The sequence below is a fragment of the Pseudorca crassidens genome, chromosome 15 (assembly GCF_039906515.1).
Source record: "Pseudorca crassidens isolate mPseCra1 chromosome 15, mPseCra1.hap1, whole genome shotgun sequence".
Lineage (NCBI taxonomy): Eukaryota > Metazoa > Chordata > Mammalia > Artiodactyla > Delphinidae > Pseudorca > Pseudorca crassidens.
In genome coordinates, this window is record NC_090310.1 from 85,947,778 (window position 1) to 85,967,874 (window position 20,097).

At 46.9% G+C, this 20,097-nt stretch overlaps 1 protein-coding gene across 1 annotated transcript in view; it reads right to left on the reverse strand.

The window, feature by feature from the left end:
- The window catches only part of CDH26 (cadherin 26), a 35,139-nt gene extending 15,339 nt beyond the window's left edge, over positions 1–19,800 (reverse strand). Inside the window, 16 exon segments of the mRNA XM_067708530.1 lie at positions 1,737–1,814; positions 4,354–4,439; positions 4,682–4,750; positions 4,753–4,791; positions 5,366–5,436; positions 5,438–5,581; positions 6,853–6,994; positions 6,997–7,094; positions 9,052–9,195; positions 13,758–13,923; positions 13,926–14,026; positions 15,620–15,792; positions 17,542–17,646; positions 17,844–18,009; positions 19,560–19,680; positions 19,776–19,800. Coding sequence (XP_067564631.1) covers positions 1,737–1,814; positions 4,354–4,439; positions 4,682–4,750; positions 4,753–4,791; positions 5,366–5,436; positions 5,438–5,581; positions 6,853–6,994; positions 6,997–7,094; positions 9,052–9,195; positions 13,758–13,923; positions 13,926–14,026; positions 15,620–15,792; positions 17,542–17,646; positions 17,844–18,009; positions 19,560–19,680; positions 19,776–19,800 — 1,728 coding nt within the window.
- Between the last annotated feature and the right edge of the window lie 297 nt (positions 19,801–20,097).

Here is a 20,097-nt window from a genome sequence, read left to right on the forward strand (position 1 = left end):
AGAAGGGCCGCCTCTCAAGGGAACCAGCTGTCAGTCATCAGTGAAGTCCCAGCAGGAGGGAGTGAGCTTGTGGAACTCACCAGAGTCCCCAGCACGAAGTGGACTTGGTCTGATGCACTTGGCGAAGATGGCAGCATTTCGCCTAAATCCTGGGGGAAAACGCTAGGGGAAACTCCAAAGACTACACGTCTCCCTCCAGTTGAAAACGAAGGCACAACCTTTCCCTGCTCAGATACTCATATGCAAATAAAACTGGCATTATGATGGGGGAGGTGGTGGAGTGGGAGTAGAAAAGGAAAGGTGGAGAGAAGCAAGGAAAAGGGACTATAGTGAAATGGAACTGCATGCCCCAATGTGACTTGAAGACGTCGATTCTAACATTCTACCGATGACGTTACAGACACCTGACAATTGAATATGCCCACGGACAAGATCTAGAGGGTAACACAGACAAATGAAGTTGCTTAGATTTAGGGATAGGAGTGTGGACAATTTTTGCTTTGGGTTTCTATTATTTTAATATAAGCCCTTCAATCATGCAATAAAATTTCAAAGACAATAAAGCAGGCAATGGTCCTTAGCAACAGCTTTAAGATAGTTCATGTCTTGTCACAGATTTTAAAATATCAGGTTACCTGATAAATCATAAGTGACAACTTCACTTAGGGCAAGTATGTGAATGGCTGTCGACTCAACCAGCCACCACAGGTGCACTTGCTATTTGCAGGACATCATAAAGGGGACCCAGAGACACTCCAAGAAATAGAAGCCACAGGCCTTGGTGTCCTCCCCTCCTGCATGGGTCTGGTGAAAATGCAGTGGGATTATGCTCGTAGAGTGCAAACCCCAGGGCACGCTCAGTGGATCAGAGCTCTTAGTGTGCTTACCAGGAGCAATGCTCTGGCCTCCCGAAGCTTACAGACCAGTTAAGGAAAGAGAGGCCCCCGCCAGCCCCCCAGGAGTCTCTGCACTCCCTTGCCCTGGGAGCGTGGATTGGTGGGCAGATGCCCTCTGGACCTGGACCTGCTCACCCCAGCCAAGCACCTGCCCAATAAATGATGGCAGCCCTGGGTCAACTCGCTCTTTTTCAAAGTGGGATCATCGTCCTCTTAGAGAAGGGAAGGTTCAGCCAGTTCGGGAACAGGGTTTTAAATGACATTGAATTGCACAGCAAGAAAATTAGTCCCTTTCTAATTCCTCTTCCATACTCCTAATGACAACAGGAGAAAGTCTCCATCGGGTGCCAGCCTGGCTTGGCTCTCTCTCTCCTTCCACATTTTCTACCTGGAATTACTGGGTTCTATTTCTATGAGCACTTACCTGCTCTTTATACAAGCAAAACTGGTTTTTCATTTACAGTTGAAATATAAAATTTCCTATTTAAAGAAGTGTATTTCATTGGTATGCAAGTCCATTTAAAGAAAAACAAGTTTTTTAATACACTAGTGCAAGTGGCATCTGCATGTGGCAAAAAGTCGTAATGGTAGCAGTGGACGGACTGGAATGTGGGCCCCGGGTCATCTGACACCTGAGCTGGGAGGCGAAGGCATGTGAGCTTGAGCAGAATCGCAGGGCCTTTGCAGGTGGGGCTGGGGTGGAGGCAGGTGTGGATCAGGCCTGCAGGGGATCATCCTGGGTTGGGGGCTGGGGGAGCAGCCAGGGTGTCCCCCACCAGGGGGACCATCAGCAAAGCCACCCCTCTGTTTCAACCCAAGCAGCAAATGAGCCACACTTACCTTAGCTCCCAACGTGGCACCTGCCTCGGCTGTGTTGACGGACAGGGCTGACATCTGATCCCTGACGAATGACCTTTCCTGTGGGACACAGGGAAAGAAATATGACAGGAGCTGAAATTACAGATGGCGGTAATAAATGCAGAGGAGCATTTAGAGCAAGGAGTATCATCTCCCCCAGATGCCTTGTTCTGTGCCATCACAGAAGCATCCAGACACCTGTCCTATGAAGCAAGAGGACATACTTGGGGAGGGGATGCTTCTGTAATTGCTGGTTAGGAAGTGGAGCTTCTTGTTGTTCAGTGTTTCAGGTAAAGTGATGGTAAAAACAAAAACCAACCAACAAAACCAAAAGCCTTGTTTCACTAGGGCCTCGGCATCTAAAAGCCTGTTCTCATCCTCTTCGAAGACTCACAGTGAAGGCTCTTGGGGTCACCGCGGTTGGGCAGTGCTGTGTGCAGCCTTATCCATTCCTCATTCAACCAATATTCACTGAGGGACTCAGAAGCTGATGGGTGCTGGATTTCCTTCTGTAAGAGCTCACCAGCTTCCCCACAGAGAGGGCAGGCCCCTATGCTATCCTGCAGAACCTCTTGATTGGGGGTGTTCGGCGGCAGAGTAGGACAAGGTGGGTGGAATCAGTGATGGCATCTGGGATGAAGGAGTCTTCCCAGGAGTGTACAATGTCCCCGGTGTGTGAATGCAGGCTGGTATATTCAGGCTAACGGAGATGGGTAACGGAGAAGCGTGGACACTTTGGGGTAGCCTTATTTACCAATGGCTACAAAGACATAATTGGTAATTACTGTTAATAACACTAGTAGTAGCCGCCACTGTTCGCTATGTGCCAGTAATTACTAATTTACCTGTGCTACTGATTAAATTGTCCAATAAGCTTGAGAGAAAAAGAACATCATTGATCTCACTTTATATGTGAAAGTCGAGGATTGGTTAGATTGATAAGACACAGTTTGGGAACCGAAACCCAGGTTTGTTGGGTCCCCGTTCTCATAGCCCTAAGATACTGTGGCAGGAGCGGGGTTATGTCCTGGGGTGTGAGTAGCAGATGAGAGGAAGGACATCTTCTGGGACAAGATGAGCTAGAGGCCCCTTGTCCCGGATTGGGTGCTCATGTCCCTCTGACAGCTGGCCCTTGGTCAGTGCCACCAGACCCCCTCCAACCTGCCGGCCTAGCCCTGCAATGACCAAGCTTCCCTTCCACACACTCTGCTTCTGTAGCTGCTCCTCCTTCCCCAAAAGACAACCACTAAGCAGCTGGCCAACAAGAAGAGGCATCACCAGCTGCTGTCCCACCTTGGCAGTGCCCTCAGCCAGTGCCTGGGGAGACGCCCTCCCCACTGGCCTCCTTCCAGCCGGGCAGCCTCAGCTCCACCCACCAAGCGGGAGGCTAAGCACAGCCCCTGTCAGGAGCTCTTTCCATTTTCCTGGATGGTTGAGCATCAGAGCAGAGTAGAACTGCTTGAGGCAGGGGATTCTATCTGTCCCACAAAGCACTGTTGTTCGTCAGGATGGTTTCCTTCTTAAAATTACACAAACAAATCAAAACAGGTAGCTGCTATTCTCATAGCTGGGGGCAGGGGGCATTCCTTCTGGGAATCCAACTATCTAGCTAGTTCGGACCATGCCTCTACCTTCCTGTCCCCACGACAGGCAGGGCTGAACGCAGGCCTGCACAGACATGGACTTACAGGTGTGTGCCTCCTCAATGTGGTCCAAAGCTCTTACTTCCCCTTCCTTTGTGCCAACAGAGGAGAGAAAATGTGGGAAGAACCCTAGGAGTCTTGGTCAACCATCAGCTTCTCCAACCACCAATCATCTTTTAGAATATCTCCCTATTTATCCGAGCCAGGGACCAAAGTTAACTGGACTCTCTTTTCCCAAAATCACCTCACTAAGTCTCTTCCTTCCAGGAGAAAACCGAGGGTAGAGGTCTCAGACAACAGCAGATGAGGCAACCTGAATCTTCTGCGTGAAAGACAGTGTTCCCTTTGGACATTTCTTGGCTCTCGTCTTTTGGATCAAGCAGCCTTAGTTCAGAGTGAAGTGAAGACAGACAGGAGCGCTCACAGCGCTTGTATCTCACGGCCCAGCTGCTAACGAGGGCGATGGAGCCAAGGCAGGGCCAGGATCAGAGGCGGCAGGTGTGAAAACCCAGCAGTTGCTGGCTGATTCCACGTTGTGTTGGAGGCTTGTGAGGTGCTGTCATGGGCTTCGTCTTCCTTGACCCATAACCAACTTGTGAGGCTGGTTTCATCCTCCCTCGCTCACAGCTGAGGATGCGCAGAAATGACTCGCCCACCGTGACAAAGGCCCAGGGTTGTCCCTGCAGGGCCAGTGGGCTCTCTGCTCCACCTCTGCTGGAGACGCTGCGTGAGTGGGTTCTGCCTTACTTCACCCCACACCACGGCCAAGAAGCCAGCGTGGGCTCACTTAATTAGGGAGCATAGCATGTTTTCCATTTAGAGAAACTCCACCTGGCAAAAGTCATTTTTCCTAAACAAGGTTTCTCAGCCTTGGCACTGCTGACACTCGGGCCAGTGACTTCTCTGTTGTGGGGACTGTCCTGTGTCCGGTAGGATGCAGCCTCCCCGGCTCCTACCCGCCAGACGCCAAAAGCATCATCCCCCCACTGCACTCCCAATTGAGTTGTGACCACCAAAATGCCTCCACACTGCCCACTGTCCCCTGGGGGCAGGGGGCAATGGGGGGGCAAAATCACCCCCAGTTGAGAACCAATGCCCTAAAATAATAAATCAGTTTAGTGGGGTTGGACAATTTTCACAGGACTTTCTTTCCCATTTGCTACTCAAATATGGTGAGATGGTGAAATGAGAAAGAACAGTGAGTGAGAACAGTACGGCCGTGCCTAACTCGCATCGACATGAAACATAAGCACTGAGTTCACTGCCTGGACGGGGCAGCTCCACTCCCATCGTTCCACATGATCAGGGTCTGGATGCCTTCCTCACATGGGAGAGAGCAGCCCTGCCTCTGGCTTCAGACACAAAATAGCATCTCAGCAGGAAAAGCAGAGCGGCTGTGATGAGAGAAAGGCGCAAACGAGGTGCACAAGCTCATCTAGATCAGAGGTTCCAGCAGGATCCTGTGCTGCTAACTTGTAACTCAGCCATGAACTCAGGGGTCAAGTGCACCTTCAGCATCTTTGTAGCCACAGCACTTAGCGCAGCTTGGGGCACAAGGAGGTGCCAGATGACTATCTGTTGAACTGATTAATACCATGTGAGCAGTAATATTTTATTATTTCCTTGAAAACTGAGCTTCCTCGTTAGCCTTTGCCAACCCTGGGAGCTTGTGTTCATGGCTGCCCTCAGCTATTATAAACCATACAGTCACCCTTAGACAGTGTGCATCTATAGGTTCCATGGCTGTAAGTTGCTGTGTACTAAGTAGAAGCTGCCTTTGCCAGGCAGGCAGCATTTCTGACCAGGGTGGCAACCTCTGATCCGAGTCTGGGACTCTGACGAGCCCAGGGGTTATTCTCAAGGGCATCACGCTGACCTCGGCCATCATCTGCTCCCCACCCCCGAGGTCTCATCCCCCTGGCTGGGGAGAGGAGCCGCATTCCCAGGGTAGCTCCTGTATCTGCTGACCTGCCAGAGCTATGAACGCTGCACAGAGAGAGGCCAGGACCCCCTGGAGGAGCCCGGCTCCCGACGGAGGGCTCTGCACATGTGAATCCACCAGGACAGGAACAGACCTTCACATGGACAGTCTGCTTCCGGGAAAGTCCCTGTTTGTCTCCGATGAAAAGCGGCACCAAGTAGTCGCCACGCGGAGGCTTCTCAGCATAAGTTCCACTGAGCGACCTGCAGAGGGAGAGGGACCTTAGCTGCACTGACTTGTGCATTTGTTCAGCTGCTCGGTGGGTACTTCCTAGGTGCCTCCCATGTGCCAAGGCTCTGTATGAAGTTAGGTCGGCAGAGCGACCCTCACTCGGACACCAGCTGCAAGTGCAGGGGTTCCCAAGACCACCCTCAGGTTGATAATTCTCTAGAAGGACTCAGGACTGGCTGAAAACTGTATACGCAGGGTTAGGGTTTATTACACTGAAAGGATATGGATTCAAACCAGTCAAGGGAGGAAGTACATGGGGCAGAGTTTAGAAAAGTATCAAGTGCAGAATTTCCAGTTCTCCTGCCCATGGAGTCGGGACCACGGCACCTCCCGGCATCCATGAGTGACAAGATGCGTGGAATGTTGCCAACCAGGGAAGCTCACCGAGCCCTGTGTCCACAGTCTTTATCAGAACTTGGTCTTGTAAAACTGGTTAGCCACCCAAATGGCTGATTCACTGACACCCACACGCTTACATGACCCAAAGGCCACACCCTAAATCACATTGTTCTTATTGACAGACACAAGATCCCCTCCGCTAGGTAAGCAGAGACACTTTTATCAGGCAGGATATTCCGAGGGCTTGGAGATCACCTCCCGGAAGACCAGACCTCTTTTGGGGTACGTTTCAATGCTTTACAGCACACTCTGGGTCTGGGAAATATAAACATGGACTCACAGTTTCAACTAAAAAACAGGTTACATCCTAGAGACCAGTTAATAGAAGCACAAAGTAGGATGTTGACACTGGATGCCGGTGGTTCCTCCTGGTAAAAGCACCCCAATTTTCCTTTGGGGGAGCCCACACTTCCTGAACTCCCAGCCCGTGTGGGTCAAGAGAGGCTAAGCCCAGATCCCAGCCAGATCCAGATGTGGGCTCAGAACAAGCCAATCAGCACTTCTGCCCTCCCCACCCACGATGCTGAGCAGGACAGGTAACTCAAGCCTTGCAGTGAGGTACACCTTCTTGCTAGGTGCCAGGATGAGTCCCAGGGACTCCCAGCTGCTACCCTGCCACCTCCAGAGGAGAGCCTGCCTTAACATGAAAGGACCCAGAGAAAGGCAGGGCCAAGGTCTGGAGCTGCCTTCTCCAGGAAGTCCTCGGGGCCCCCAGCTCTGCTGGGAGACAGGCTCACTTAGCCTCTTTCTCGGTTACATAGCTAACACTTTCCTCTTTTGCTTAAGTCTGTGGAAGTCAGGTTTCTGTCTTTTTCCATCCTTTATCCCCGACCAATGCGAATACTCACCATGATTTTCCGCCAGTCTCCACGTGTCTTCTGTGTTTGCCCACGTATTGTCCAATCTGAAGGTGAACGGGTGGGAGTAGGGCTCCTGGGCCCAGTCCTCCACCTCGATGGGGCGGGGCCTGCCTCCTGCAGACTCCAGACCTCCAGGTATCGAGACCATGGGTGGAGGGTGGGCGTGTCGTCGTTGGTGTCTGACAGGAAGAGCAGCATGGGCCCATCCCCGTCTGTGGCGGGACACCTGTGGCGGGGGGATTCCAAGAGGGTTGCTGATTAACTAACGAGGCTGCTCCATGCACACAGAACCCTGGGAAATTAGCATGCTCAGCCTCTGGGAGAAGAACCACTCCATGGAAACACTGAGGCCGCTTCCCTCTCAAAGTCATAAGCTTTACTGCAGGGGCTCAATCTGTTTTCCTGCTTTTTTGAAAATTCAGAATATCTGGGCAGGATAAGTTAACAAACACTTTGGCTTCCCTGGTGGCACAGTGGTTGAGAATCTGCCTGCCAATGCAGGGGACATGGGTTCGAGCCCTGGTCTGGGAAGATCCCACATGCCGCGGAGCAACTAGGCCCGTGAGCCACAACTACTGAGCCTGCGCGTCTGGAGCTTGTGCTCCGCAACAAGAGAGGCCGCGATAGTGAGAGGCCTGTGCACCGCGATCAAGAGTGGCCCCCGCTCGCCACAACTAGAGAAAGCCCACGCACAGAAACGAAGACCCAAAGCAGCCAAAAATAAATAAATAAATAAATAAATAAATAAAATTTTAAAACAAACAAAGAAAACCACTTGCCCTTTCACATCATTTGTAGAAAGAGGTAGAATGTAGAATCATCGAGTAGATTAAAACATCAGTCATAGGCTTCCCTGGTGGTGCAGTGGTTGAGAATCTGCCTGCCAATGCAGGGGACATGGGTTTGAGCCCTGGTCCGGGAAGATCCCGCATGCCGTGGAGCAACTAAGCCCATGCGCCACAACTACTGAGCCTGCACTCTAGAGCCCACGTGCCACAACTACTGAGCCCTCGTGCTACAACTCCTGAAGCCCGGGTGTCCAGAGCCCGTGCTTCACAACAAGAGAAGCCACCGCAATGAGAAGCCCGCGCACCACAACGAAGAGTTAGCCCCCGCTCGCCGGAACTAGAGAAAGCCCGTGCACAGCAACAAAGACCCAACACAGCCAAAAATAAATAAATTAAATAAATTACTTTTAAAAAAACCAAAAACAACCATCAGTCATGCAAAGTGTTAAGACAGGAGGCTGGGGGGCAGGGAGGGGGGGATGGGTGTGACGTGGTGATGAAAATGTCTGCACCTGGACTGGTGCTGCGTCTTGTAGTCCTGGTCGTGATCCTGCACTAGGGTTTCGCAAGGTGGTACCACTGGGGGACACTGGGCAACGGGTACTCAGGACACCACTACGTTATTTCTAAAAACCGCATGTGAGTCTACAATTATCTCAAAATAAAAGCTTAATTTTTTAAAGCCATTCCACTGAAAAAAGTGCCATTCGTGAAACCATCCATAACAGAACCATGGAGCCCTCCTCACCTAACACCAGTTAGGAACACAGATTTGATATCTCCCTAACCAACATGCTACTGTTAATTATACAAATGGGATATGCAACCACATAGCCCTGGGAACCTGGGTTTTTACAGATTTTTCTTAAATACAATCACTAAAGTTATTTGAAATTTTTTATTTATTCAGCTTTATGCTTTGGTAGGTTTAGAAATCCAGCCTTGGGGGATTATAGAGAAAAGTGTTAAAACATGCTCATGAGACCACGCATCCTGGTTTATAACAAATTTGTCCTGTACGGCCACATTTACATGAGCTTATAAGCTGGTCCAAGTACAGGGAAACTGTGCTAATGTTTATCATATGCAGTTGGCTTTGACAAAGAGCTAGAGGGTTGTCTCATGAGCAGATGAAAAAGATGCTGGGACAGTGGCAGCGCCCTAATCAGGTTCATCATCTCTGAACGAATGCTGCCCCTCTTTCCATGGCAGAGCCCCTTAGTTTGCTGTTTCAAGAATTACCATCAAAAATAATCACCAGTATGGATTCACAGTGATAAAAAGGTTTATTTTATATTTTTCCCAGTGTTCTGAAGACATTCAACCATGTCATTTTCCCTCAAGAAGCAAGAAAACACATCCCCACCCCCCTGACAATTTTGGGTCAACCCTTACCATCATCAACAAGTACGAGCGATGATCATGTAAAAGCTTTCATTCACATGCGGGGATTCGCGGTCAACTTGCTTCCTGGTGAGCACTGCCCCTGAGAGCTCATCTACACTGACCCAATCTGCCGGATCATAAGCCACTTCGTATCTTGTAGAAGAAAACACATGCAATTTTTAAAATTAACACATTACATCAAGAGAGACAAATCCAAATGTATCACAGCAGACACAATTCCTATCGTGAATTTAGGACGTTAGGAGTGTTCACGAATCTGGCGAAGGCCCAGGGATCTGAGGCCAGACTACAGTGTTAAATGGGTATTCACTGAGCAGGAAGAGCCCTGTCCTTGTCAGGCTGCACGTAACTCTGTCCACCTTAGGGAAGACATTTCGTCCTGGAAAAGAGCCAGCTTCAGTTGCCTGCAGGTGCTGGTGGCTTACTGTTAAAACCAGGCTGCCCTTGCAGAGAAGCACAGGACTTTCTTTATTACCCTGGAGCCCAAAGGATTCAAACGTGGGTAATCCAGTCAGGCAACGTGGTCGTCTACATCCTCCCTCACCTGTGCACACCTGATGCCATTTTAATGGGCGGGCACACCTAGCCTTCCGGAATTCCCCAAGACCTGTTGGAATCAGAAGGCAGCCATCCGGGGGCTTCCCTGGTGGCACAGTGGTTAAGAATCCTCCTGGGCTTCCCTGGTGGCGCAGTGGTTGAGAGTCTGCCTGCTGATGCAGGGGACACGGGTTTGTGCCCCGGTCCGGGAAGATCCCACATGCCACGGAGCGGCTGGGCCCTTGAGCCATGGCCGCTGAGCCTGCGTGTCTGGAGCCTGTGCTCCGCAATGGGAGAGGCCACAACAGTGAGAGGCCCGCGTACTGCAAAAAAAAAAAAAGAATCCTCCTGCCAATGCAGGGCACACGGATTTGAGACCTGGTCTGGGAAGATCCCACATGCTGCAGAGCAACTAAGCCCACTCACCACAACTACTGAGTCCACTCACCACAACTACTGAGTCCGCTCACCACAACTACTGAAGCCCGTGCACCTAGAGCCCGTGCTCCGCAACAAGAGAAGCCACCACAGTGAGAAGCCCGAGCACCCCAATGAAGAGTAGCCCCCGCTCACCGCAACTAGTGAACGCCCGCGTGCAGCAACAAAGGCCCAGCGCAGCCAAAAATAAATAAACAAAGTAAATTTATAAAAAAAAAAAAAAACCCTTTAAAAAAAAAAAAAAAAGAAGGCAGCCATTGGAACCAAGCCGGAATGCCAAGCACAGCTATTGTTCCTCCTGAGGGACCCGCAGAAGGAAAGGCCTGTACCCACAGGCAAACACAGAAAAGGTGCAGCTCCACCAAAGGGCCAGAGAAAGGGAGTTTCCGTGCCTTCTCTTTCATGCTGTGTAAAGGCTTTGGAAAAGGTCAGTAACTATTTCTCTGATATTTGACAGGTCATGGTTTTTAAAGGGACCAACCATACTGTAGGGATGGGAATACAGCACTGAATCAGATACAGGCTCTACATGGGTGTTCCCAAAGCAAGGTCCAGGGACCAGCAGCTTTAGCATCACCTTGGAACTTGCTAGAAATGCAAATCTCAGTCCCCACGCCAGGCCTCATAATCAGAAACCACAAGGGTGAGGCCCAGCAACGGGCATTTTAACAGGCCCTCCAGGTGATTCTTATTCTAACTCAGCATGCACCTGCGTGGACCTGTGCTGGTCTGGAGCTCTTGGTTAGCTGCCCACAATGAGACAATAGCAGAAACTGAGAGCAAGTGTTGGGGAATTTTTATAGTCAGTGGCATTACTGTGACCCCCAAGCACATAATCATCTTTTGTAATTTATTTTTTCATATTTTATAAAATTATTACTCCACAGTGAATTGGAAATTCAAAGAAGCAAAATATGGTCCTTCTCAATGGTTGAGAAGCATTGCTCTAAGGAAGAATCTCAAACTCTCGTGCCCGCGACGGTCCGAGCACGTGGCAGAAATGAGCGAACTGCTCGGATGGGGATTGGAGCCAGCTGCTGAGTGAGAGGTGGAAGGGACATGATGCAAGACCCTCTCTATGCCCCAGATGATCGTGACCTCGTGGGACACAGACCCAGTGATGCCGAATCTTCCTCTTTTTCAAGACCAACCAGATAATTTGGGTTGTTAGCTTAATCTCTTGATGTTTAAATGATGGCAGCTTTATTAGTTTTTTCTTTTTTTATTACAGTAAAATACACATAACATAAAATTTACCACCTTAACCGTTTTTAAGTGTGCATTTCAGTGGTATTAAAGATTTCACATTGCTGTACAGCCATCACCACCATCCATGCCCATAGCTCTTTTAATCTTGTAAAACTGAAGCTCTGTACCTATTAAAAAATAACTCTCCATTCCCCTCCCGCCAGCCCCTAGAAATTGGCATTGTATTTTCTGTCTTTATGACTTTTGACTACTCTAAGTACCTCCTATAAGTGGAATCACATAGAATTTGTCTTTCTGTGATGGGCACATTTCACGTAGCACAATATCCTTAAGGTTCATCCATATTGTAGCATGTTGCAGAATTCCCTTCCTTTTTAAGGCTGAATAATACTCCATTGCACGTATAGAGAACATTTTGCTTAACCATTCATCCATCAGTGGACCCCTGGGTTGTTTCCACATTTTAACTATTGTGAATAATGCTGCTATGGGTGTGGGTGTACAAATAACTCTTTGAGACCCTGTTTTCAGTTCTTTTGGGTACATACCCAGAAGTGGAATTGCTGGATCATACGATAATTCTGTTTTTAATTTTTGAGGAACTGCCATACTGTTTTTCACAGAGGCTGTACCATTGTCCATTCTCATCAGTGGTACACAAGGGTATCAATTGCTTCACATTCTCCCCAACAGTTGTTTTCTGTTTTTCTTACGGTAGCCATTCTCCTGGGTGTGAGGTGGTATCTCACTGTAGTTTTGATTTGCATTTCCCTGATGATTAGTGATGGTGAGCATCTTTCATGTGCTTATTGGCCACTTGTATATCTTCTTTGGAGACATGTCTATTCAAGTTTTTTGCCCATTTTTGAATCACAGGTTTTTTTGTTGTTCTTATTCTTGTTGAGTTTGAGAAGTTCTCTGTATTTTCTGGATATTAATCCCCTATCAGATATATGACTTGCCAATATTTTCTCCCATTCTGGCTTTGTACTCTGTGGATAGTGTCTTTTGGTGCACACAATGTTTCCATTTTCACGAAGTCTGATTTGACTATCTTTTCTTTTGTTATCCATGCCGTTGGTGTCATATCCAAGAAATCGTTACCAAATTCAGTGTTGTGAAGCTTTTGTCCTATGTTTTCTTCTAAGAGTTGTCTTATTTTAGGTCCTTGATCCATTTTGAGTTAACTTTTGTATACGGTGTTAGGTTACCTGTTTTTGTCTTTGGATCTCAAGAAAGCCTCTTAAAGACAACATAGAGTCAGATCATGTGTTTTTATCCATTCTATCAATCTCTGTCCTTGGATTGGAGAGTTTAATCTTTCTATATATAAAGTAATTACTGATAAGAAGGGAATTAACTTCTGTTAATTTTTTGCCCACCCTGGCTCCCACAAGCAGTGTGCGCGATTCCAGAGACACGTGCACAGCTGCCTTCCGTGGGGCTGGAGGTGGGGAAGGGTAGCCGCTGGGGAAGGTACTGTGCTAAGAGTTGAAATGGACCAAAATTAACCACAGTTTATAGTCTGCCTTCCCCTGGAAGGTGCAAGCCTTCAACAGATTCCTGAGGTCCAAAATAGGTACATGAGACAGATTCTGCCAGCACGACTGTCTGGATGGGGAGAGAGATTCCTGTGCCTCCCACTCTGCCACCTTCTTGGGGATTATCGAAACTGTGTTTTTAAAAACAAAACACTAAGCAACCCAAGTGTCCATCAAGGGATGAATAGATAAAGTGTGGTATATACATAGAATGGAATATTACTCAGCTTTAAAAGGAAGGAAATGCTGGGGCACATGCTAGAACATGGGTAAAACTTGAGGACATTATATGCTAAGTGAAATATGCCAGTCACAGAAGTTCAAATCCTGTGTGATCCCATTTATACGACATAATTAGAGCAGTCACATTCATAGAGACAGGAAGTTGAATGTAGTGCCAGGTCCTGGGGGTGGGGGGAACGGGAAGTTATTGCTTACTGGGGGCAGAGTTTTAGTTTAGGAAGATGAAAAGAGACAGATGGACAGATTCTGCAGATGGACAGTGGTGAGGGTACACTGGGAAGTACAATATGAATGCACTTAATGCTCCCGAACTACACACCTGCAAATGCTGATGGTGGTAAACTGTACATACATTTCACCACAATGAACAAGAAAACACTTCTGTCGCCCAGAAGCCAGAGGGCTGCCAGTTTACAACCTTTGATAAAGGGGAACTAGAAATACATAACAAATTCTTTTAATACAAGAAAAAACTGTAAAAGAATTTTGTGCTAAATGCAAAGGAAACGGACAAGTGGATTCCACCTTTGGAGGTCAGAGACCGCCATAGAAACAAGAAGGCATTGAACCTGGGGAAGTGTGTTCTGGGTGGCTTCTGGTATTCTCATAACTGGAATGGAGTCGTCCTCAGGAGCACATGAAAGGAGCTAATTTCCAACAGGGATCCTCTGGGGCATGTGGCTAATTCTGCATAACCCGCCACCCGTCCCGCTCCTGTCTCCCCACCTTATCCGGCTGGCAGTTCTGTCCGGATCAGTAGCATTAAAAATTCCCACCTGAGTCCCAGGCCCAGCACCGACGCCTTCACTGATGATGAAGGTTCCGGGGAGGAAGGCGGCCGGGTCGTTGACGCTGGCCACCCGCACACTCGCGGTGGTGCTGGCCGCAGCCTGCGGGGCCTCTGCAGCCGCCCCCCTTCGCAGGAGAAGAGCAGCTCCTTGTTCTCCACGGCCACGACCAGGCACCGCACTGGCTGAGTCTCACAGTCCAAAGGCGGCCGCCGCAGAGAGAAGATCGCATTAGCACCCGCAGCTCTGCTGCCCAGACGAAGCCTGCTCAGCACGCGTGTCACTGTCAACCCAGCGCCTGTGGCTTTTGTGCTTCATTTATTATTTACATCGTCTTTGATAACGATCAAAAGACAGTCATCAGCCCATTTTCAGATCACTTATGGAGTTCTTTTTTTCCCCTCCCCGCTCCTGGTTGAAAAGAGCCACCATCCATCAGAGGGTAATGAAAAATGCAACAAAAACCATAACCTAATAAAACATTAATGTGACAACTCTACTGCAAAAAAATTAGGGGAGCTTAGGGAAATATAGATATTAATGATCATAGCTATTCAGGGTACAAAGTGGTCAGTGATTTAAAAGGATTGAAAGACTCGGAATATTTGGGAAGTTCAGCCCCAGGCTGAATTCAGCCCCAGGCTGGTGTAGAGAATCCACAGAGCCTTGCTATTCACAGGGTGGATGTGGCCTGTCGGCATCACCTGGGAGCTTGTTACACTGACAGGCAGAAACGGGCCCCACCCCAGACCTACTAACTCAGGTCTGCCTTTGAACCTGACCCCCAGGTTGACTCACCTGCACTGCACCAGAGGCACTGGTCATTCTAGGGTCTACTGAGAGCAATTAAGACTAAAGGCACTGGAGTCAGACTGCCCCAGTTTGAACCACTATTCCAGCTGTGTGACTTCCTGAAAACAACCCAACCTCTCTGGGCTTTGGTTTCCTTATCAGTAAATGAGGCAATAATACTTTACTGCAGGGCCAACTCTCCACTAGTCACAGCAGGCGAACTGCCAGGAGCCCACAATATTTTTACGGGTCCGTGCAAATGTTCTAATTTCTTTCAAGCCCAGGAGGAAAAACAATGAACTCATAGGGTTAGAGAAAATATTTTAAGTGCTTTTATCACAACAGGAGAAAAAAATGTTAGGGACTATATAAATCTATTATATTTTGTCTAAAACAAAAAATTTAATGTTGGAGTAATTAGTCATATCAAAAATAATCTTTAAGGGACCTCCCTGGTGGCGCAGTGGTTAGGAGTCCGCCTGCCAATGCAGGGGACATGCATTTGAGCCCTGGTCCGGGAAGATCCCACATGCCGTGGAACAACTAAGCCTGTGCACCACAACTACTGAGCCTGCGCTCTAGAGGCTGCATGGAACAACTACTGAGCCTGCATGCCACAACTACTGAGCCTGCACCTAGAGCCCATGCTCTGCAACAAGAGAAGCTGCCGCAATGAGAAGCCCACGTACCACAACGAAGAGTAGCCCCTGCTCACCACAACTAGAGAAAGCCTGCACACAGCAATGAAGACCAAGCGCAGCCAAAAATAAATTATTAAAGAATTAAAAAAAAATCTTTAATATTGATATGTATAATTTTGGTGGGAGGAGCCATGGAGGCAAAAGGGCTGAGGGTCCAAGGCAGAAATCACTGTGCAGCCCTGCCTTCCTCACTGGCCATGGGGGTCGGAACACAAGGATCATCACCACCGTTGGCGCCTATTTCATTGTCAGGAATTCTACAGAAAGGACCTCAACATCTATAGCTACCTGCGGGGATGCATTTACCTTGATTACATTTAAAATCCCTTCATTGGTCTCAGGATCAGTCAAAATGTCAAAATGCCCCTCTTCATTGCCATTTAATATATTGAACTTCACTCTCCATGCTGACGTAAAGGGCGAATCACCATCTTGGACCTCAAGACATAACACGCCCTGGCTGGCTCGGCCATCCGCTATCTAAATGTTATACTGACAGAAGCAATCATTATTTCAGTGTCATGGAGAAAAAGAAACGCAATTGAAAAAGAAAAAAAAGAAAGAAGAAAGAAAACATAGGCCTTGGAGACAATGACCTGGATATTTGTCTTGTGATTGAACTTGACCCCTAAGGATCTGCAACTCAGCCTGTTACAGCAGAACAAGCATCAGTAACAAACATCTCCTCCCTGGTCCCTGTGACTTGGTGTCTGAATAACTGAATAGCTGAGTAACTTTAAAAGTACCCTTCAATTCAACGTGATGCACTACTTTTTAAAGAAGTTTTAAAATAATAATACATACCTCAGTTTATGCTGCCTAAAAAAAATCTAACTCTTCTCCTAAAATAGAGCTCTTATGATTATTTCAATTAAGACGATCGTTTTTCTAACATATAATAGATCTTTCAAATAGCTCCTTATTCAACACTTTTGGTGACAAGATAATTTCTCTAGATGAGCACATCAAAATAACAGCGTATATTTTCTCCAGCCCTACTTTTGGGAGCACAGCTTTTAACTAAGCCAGAGAAGGATTTTGAAACAAGACTCAAACATAATAAATATGTTTCAGTTATTATATACTGTTAGGTGAGATGCTTTCATTGAAAACATTTCAACTTTGGTCTATACAATTAATTTTTTTAAATGACAGTTTAAAAAAATAATTGTAGCATTTATTTATTCAACAAAGGCTACTGTGTACCAGATCCTGGTTTAGGTGCTGTGAACAAGACAGCAAAAATCCCATCACCAGGGACCTGAGAACTGAGTGTGTGTATGTTGCAGGGGTCAGGTTGGGAATTTAACCAGGTCATCAGGAAAGGCCTCCTTGAAAGAGGTCAGGAGAAGGACACAAATACAATGGACATTTTCTTTTTAAAAGTTCATATGGAAGAATGAAAAATTAAGAAATTGAAGGTAGATCATGATGGGTTTTTATTTTCTCTCTTAGCAATCTTCTGTATTTTAAGTGGTATGGTGTTTCCAAACTGATGGGAACAGTGGGTGCCAACACTTTCTTCAAGCCTGAGGACCTAGTGGCATGTGAAATCCTGTGTGGAACCCAATATATATAAAATCAGGTGAGCTGGGAAAAGCCAGGCCCGAACCCACCTACCCATCTTTCCTATTTCAGAGCTCTGAACATTGTGCGCAAAGCTCAGGCCCGGACTTCTCAGCCAGGGCCAGTTCTGCAAGGTCTGCAGATATTTTCAGTTGTCACACCTGGGGGAGCTACTGGCATCTAGTGGGTAGAGGTCAGGGAGGCTGCTCAGCATCCTACAATTCACTGGGCAGCCTCCCCTCCCCTCCCCCGTACCCTTCCTCCAGCCCCAAATGTCAACAGTGTGGAAACTGAGAACCCCTGACGTGGATGGAGCAGGGATCCTCCGTCTTCCCCGAGCCTCGGTTCTCTTACCTGCAGAATGGAAATCACGCAGCAGCTCCAACCAGTAAGCACCTAAGGATCCATGTAAATGCTCTGAACACAGTTTCTGGCACAAAATAGTAAAAATGCAAGCTCACGTGACTGTTATTAACTGGTTCTCTATCAGTATAGTTGACATCTTGATTCTAATTTACGTTATTTTGGAGCATTGCACACATCTTGGGTGATATGGGGAATTCCCTCAGCAAAACCAAGCCTAGGACGTGGAGGCCATCCGTGTGGGGACTTAGAAGCCGAGGCCGCGCAGGCGCCTTACACAGTCGCGGCTGAACGTGGCACGTGGTTGTAGCCGTCTCGCACACGTATGTGAACCATGGCCGTGGATGACAACGGTGGTCCTCCACAATCCCCCGCTCTGATGAGGAATGCAAGCCGAGGAGCAGTCTGAGTGGAGAGGAAAAGGAAAGTCAAGCCCTTCAGACACAGGAAAGGGGAACGTTAACACAGAAATATTCCATTTTAGCAATTTCAGTAGCCAGTCTAGCCACAGAGGGTTTCTCACTGCAAACAGAAACCCTAAGTCTGGGGCTCAGAGAGCGAGTACCCATTTCATTTTTCCAAAACAATAAAGTGCACATAACCTCGTAATCTAAGCATCCTGACAGTCGTATTTCTCCACTAATACGGTCAATCCAGAAGGCACTTTCTCTCAGTAACGGTGTTTGGGAAACAAGGACGTGAAGGACATGAGAATTTGGAGTATTTTCTTGATCCAAATCCACTGTTAACATCTCAAAAATAGGTTGACTTGGAAAGAATGTTTTCAATTGTTACTGTCGGCCAAAGGCAGCCTATCAAACCAGTAGGAAGATGATTCTTTGCTAAATGGCATTGAGGCATACGCCAGAGTGGATTAAATACTTAAATACAAAGTCAAGCTGTAGACATACTGGACAAAATAAAGAGGGATAAATAGTCATAAGGTCAAGAAGCACTTTCTAATCATGATTGCAAATGTAGCAGGCTTAAAGGACAAAACTGGTACCTCGATTTTTTAAAGTGTGGCAAAAAACTGTAAGCGAAATTTAAAAGGAAATGATAAACCAGGAAAACATATTTGAAATACATATTGGCAGACAGAGACATACACATTGTTAATATATATGTAGAAAAGTGACAATCACACCAGCAGAAATGGACAAAGAAAAGAACAAGCAACTGATAAAAGAAATAAAAGTGGCCAAGAAAGCTATCGTGTGTTCAAGCACTTAATAATCAGAGATGAACACTGAGCCCTCTCATATGTTGCTGGGAGACGGATAAATTGCAGCACATAAGTTGTGTGTGCAGTTTGAACCAACAATTCTACCTGTCTGAATCTGTGCTTAGTAAATACTTGAATGGCACACACATTTAGCTCAGATATGTTCACTGAAGCACGTTTTATAAAAATAGCAGAAGGTGGCAAAAAGGTTGGTTAAAAACCTTAAAGCACACCAGAAAATAAAACATGACACAGCAGGATGCTGTGGGAGAACACTGTTAGGTTACAAACAGCAAAACTGCATTTTTAAAGAGAAAATTCATAAATATGCACATATAAAAAAGCATGCCCATATATTTATAAATATTCGATATATATACATATACGTTTTGTACTACCATAAGGATGAAAATAAGCATGTAGATATACGAATACACATTTGTAATTATATGTATAAATCTGTGAATATATACACACATATAAATATAACATACCATGGGTATATACATACACACATATAAAATGCAAAGAAAAATATTGAAAGAATATAAACTAAAACATTAATTGTACTTACCTCTAATTGGTAGTAATAGAGATGCTTGCCGTTTCAATTTTTTTGTTTCTTGGAACTTTCCTAATTTCCTCGAGACAGTTTTGCAAAATAAATAATGCTTTTGTGTTATTAAAATAGATGCACATTTTAGTGAGGGTGGTTTGGATTTAAAGACTCACAGATTCATAGAGATTTTAGATGCCATCTTGCTGCCACTTTACAGATGAGACATTTGCAGAGATATTCAGCATCCTACCCCCCACCTCTGCCTCTTCTTCCCTCATTCATTTGGCTTTATTGTAGATTGATATTTATGTATCAGCTCTTCCAACTGACAATTTTCACATCATTTCATTGCCAGTACAAAATGAGGCTTGCAGACCTCAAAGCATTTTGCTCTACTCCACACCCTGTAACCTTTGGGATGTGAACAGGGAGAAGTCTCCCTGAAGACAGCTAGGACCAAGTGCCCTGTCACTAGGCAAGCAGGAAAGCCTTCACGGAACAGAGAGGACAGGAAGCCCCGAGGCCCCGCCGTGCATACCTGCAGCGTGGCTCTCCTTCACGCTGATGTTAAGTTCCTTCTCAGGGAACTGGGGCGCGTGACGGCTCACATCGCTGATCCTGGTGTTGAAAATCAAGGATTCATCTACAGTTCGTCCTGCTCAGCGATTAACAGCATCAAGATAAACCTAGGGTGCAGAGAGCCACATTAATGTTGTACAAACCATTGATTAGATGACACGAAGCCCATACCTGTCGGTGTAATTGTGCCCTGCATCTGTACCCTCCATAGACTGAAAGTCCCTGAGGGCAGGGACCACAGGCTCTCATTCACCCTGTGGCCCCAGGGATTGAGCACAGTGCTGGCACAGACCGGGTGCACAACCAGCATCTGTAGAACGAACCAATGCACTGACTTGAAAAAATACTTCATTCGTTATTATTAGGTTCCAATCTCAATTTCTCCACTTGCGTCAACATAGGCAAGTTGTCATAAGTCTCAGTTCCTACATCCTATCAGTCTTCTGATGAGAAATGAACACACTAATGAATATTGGTGAAACATCACAGAGGG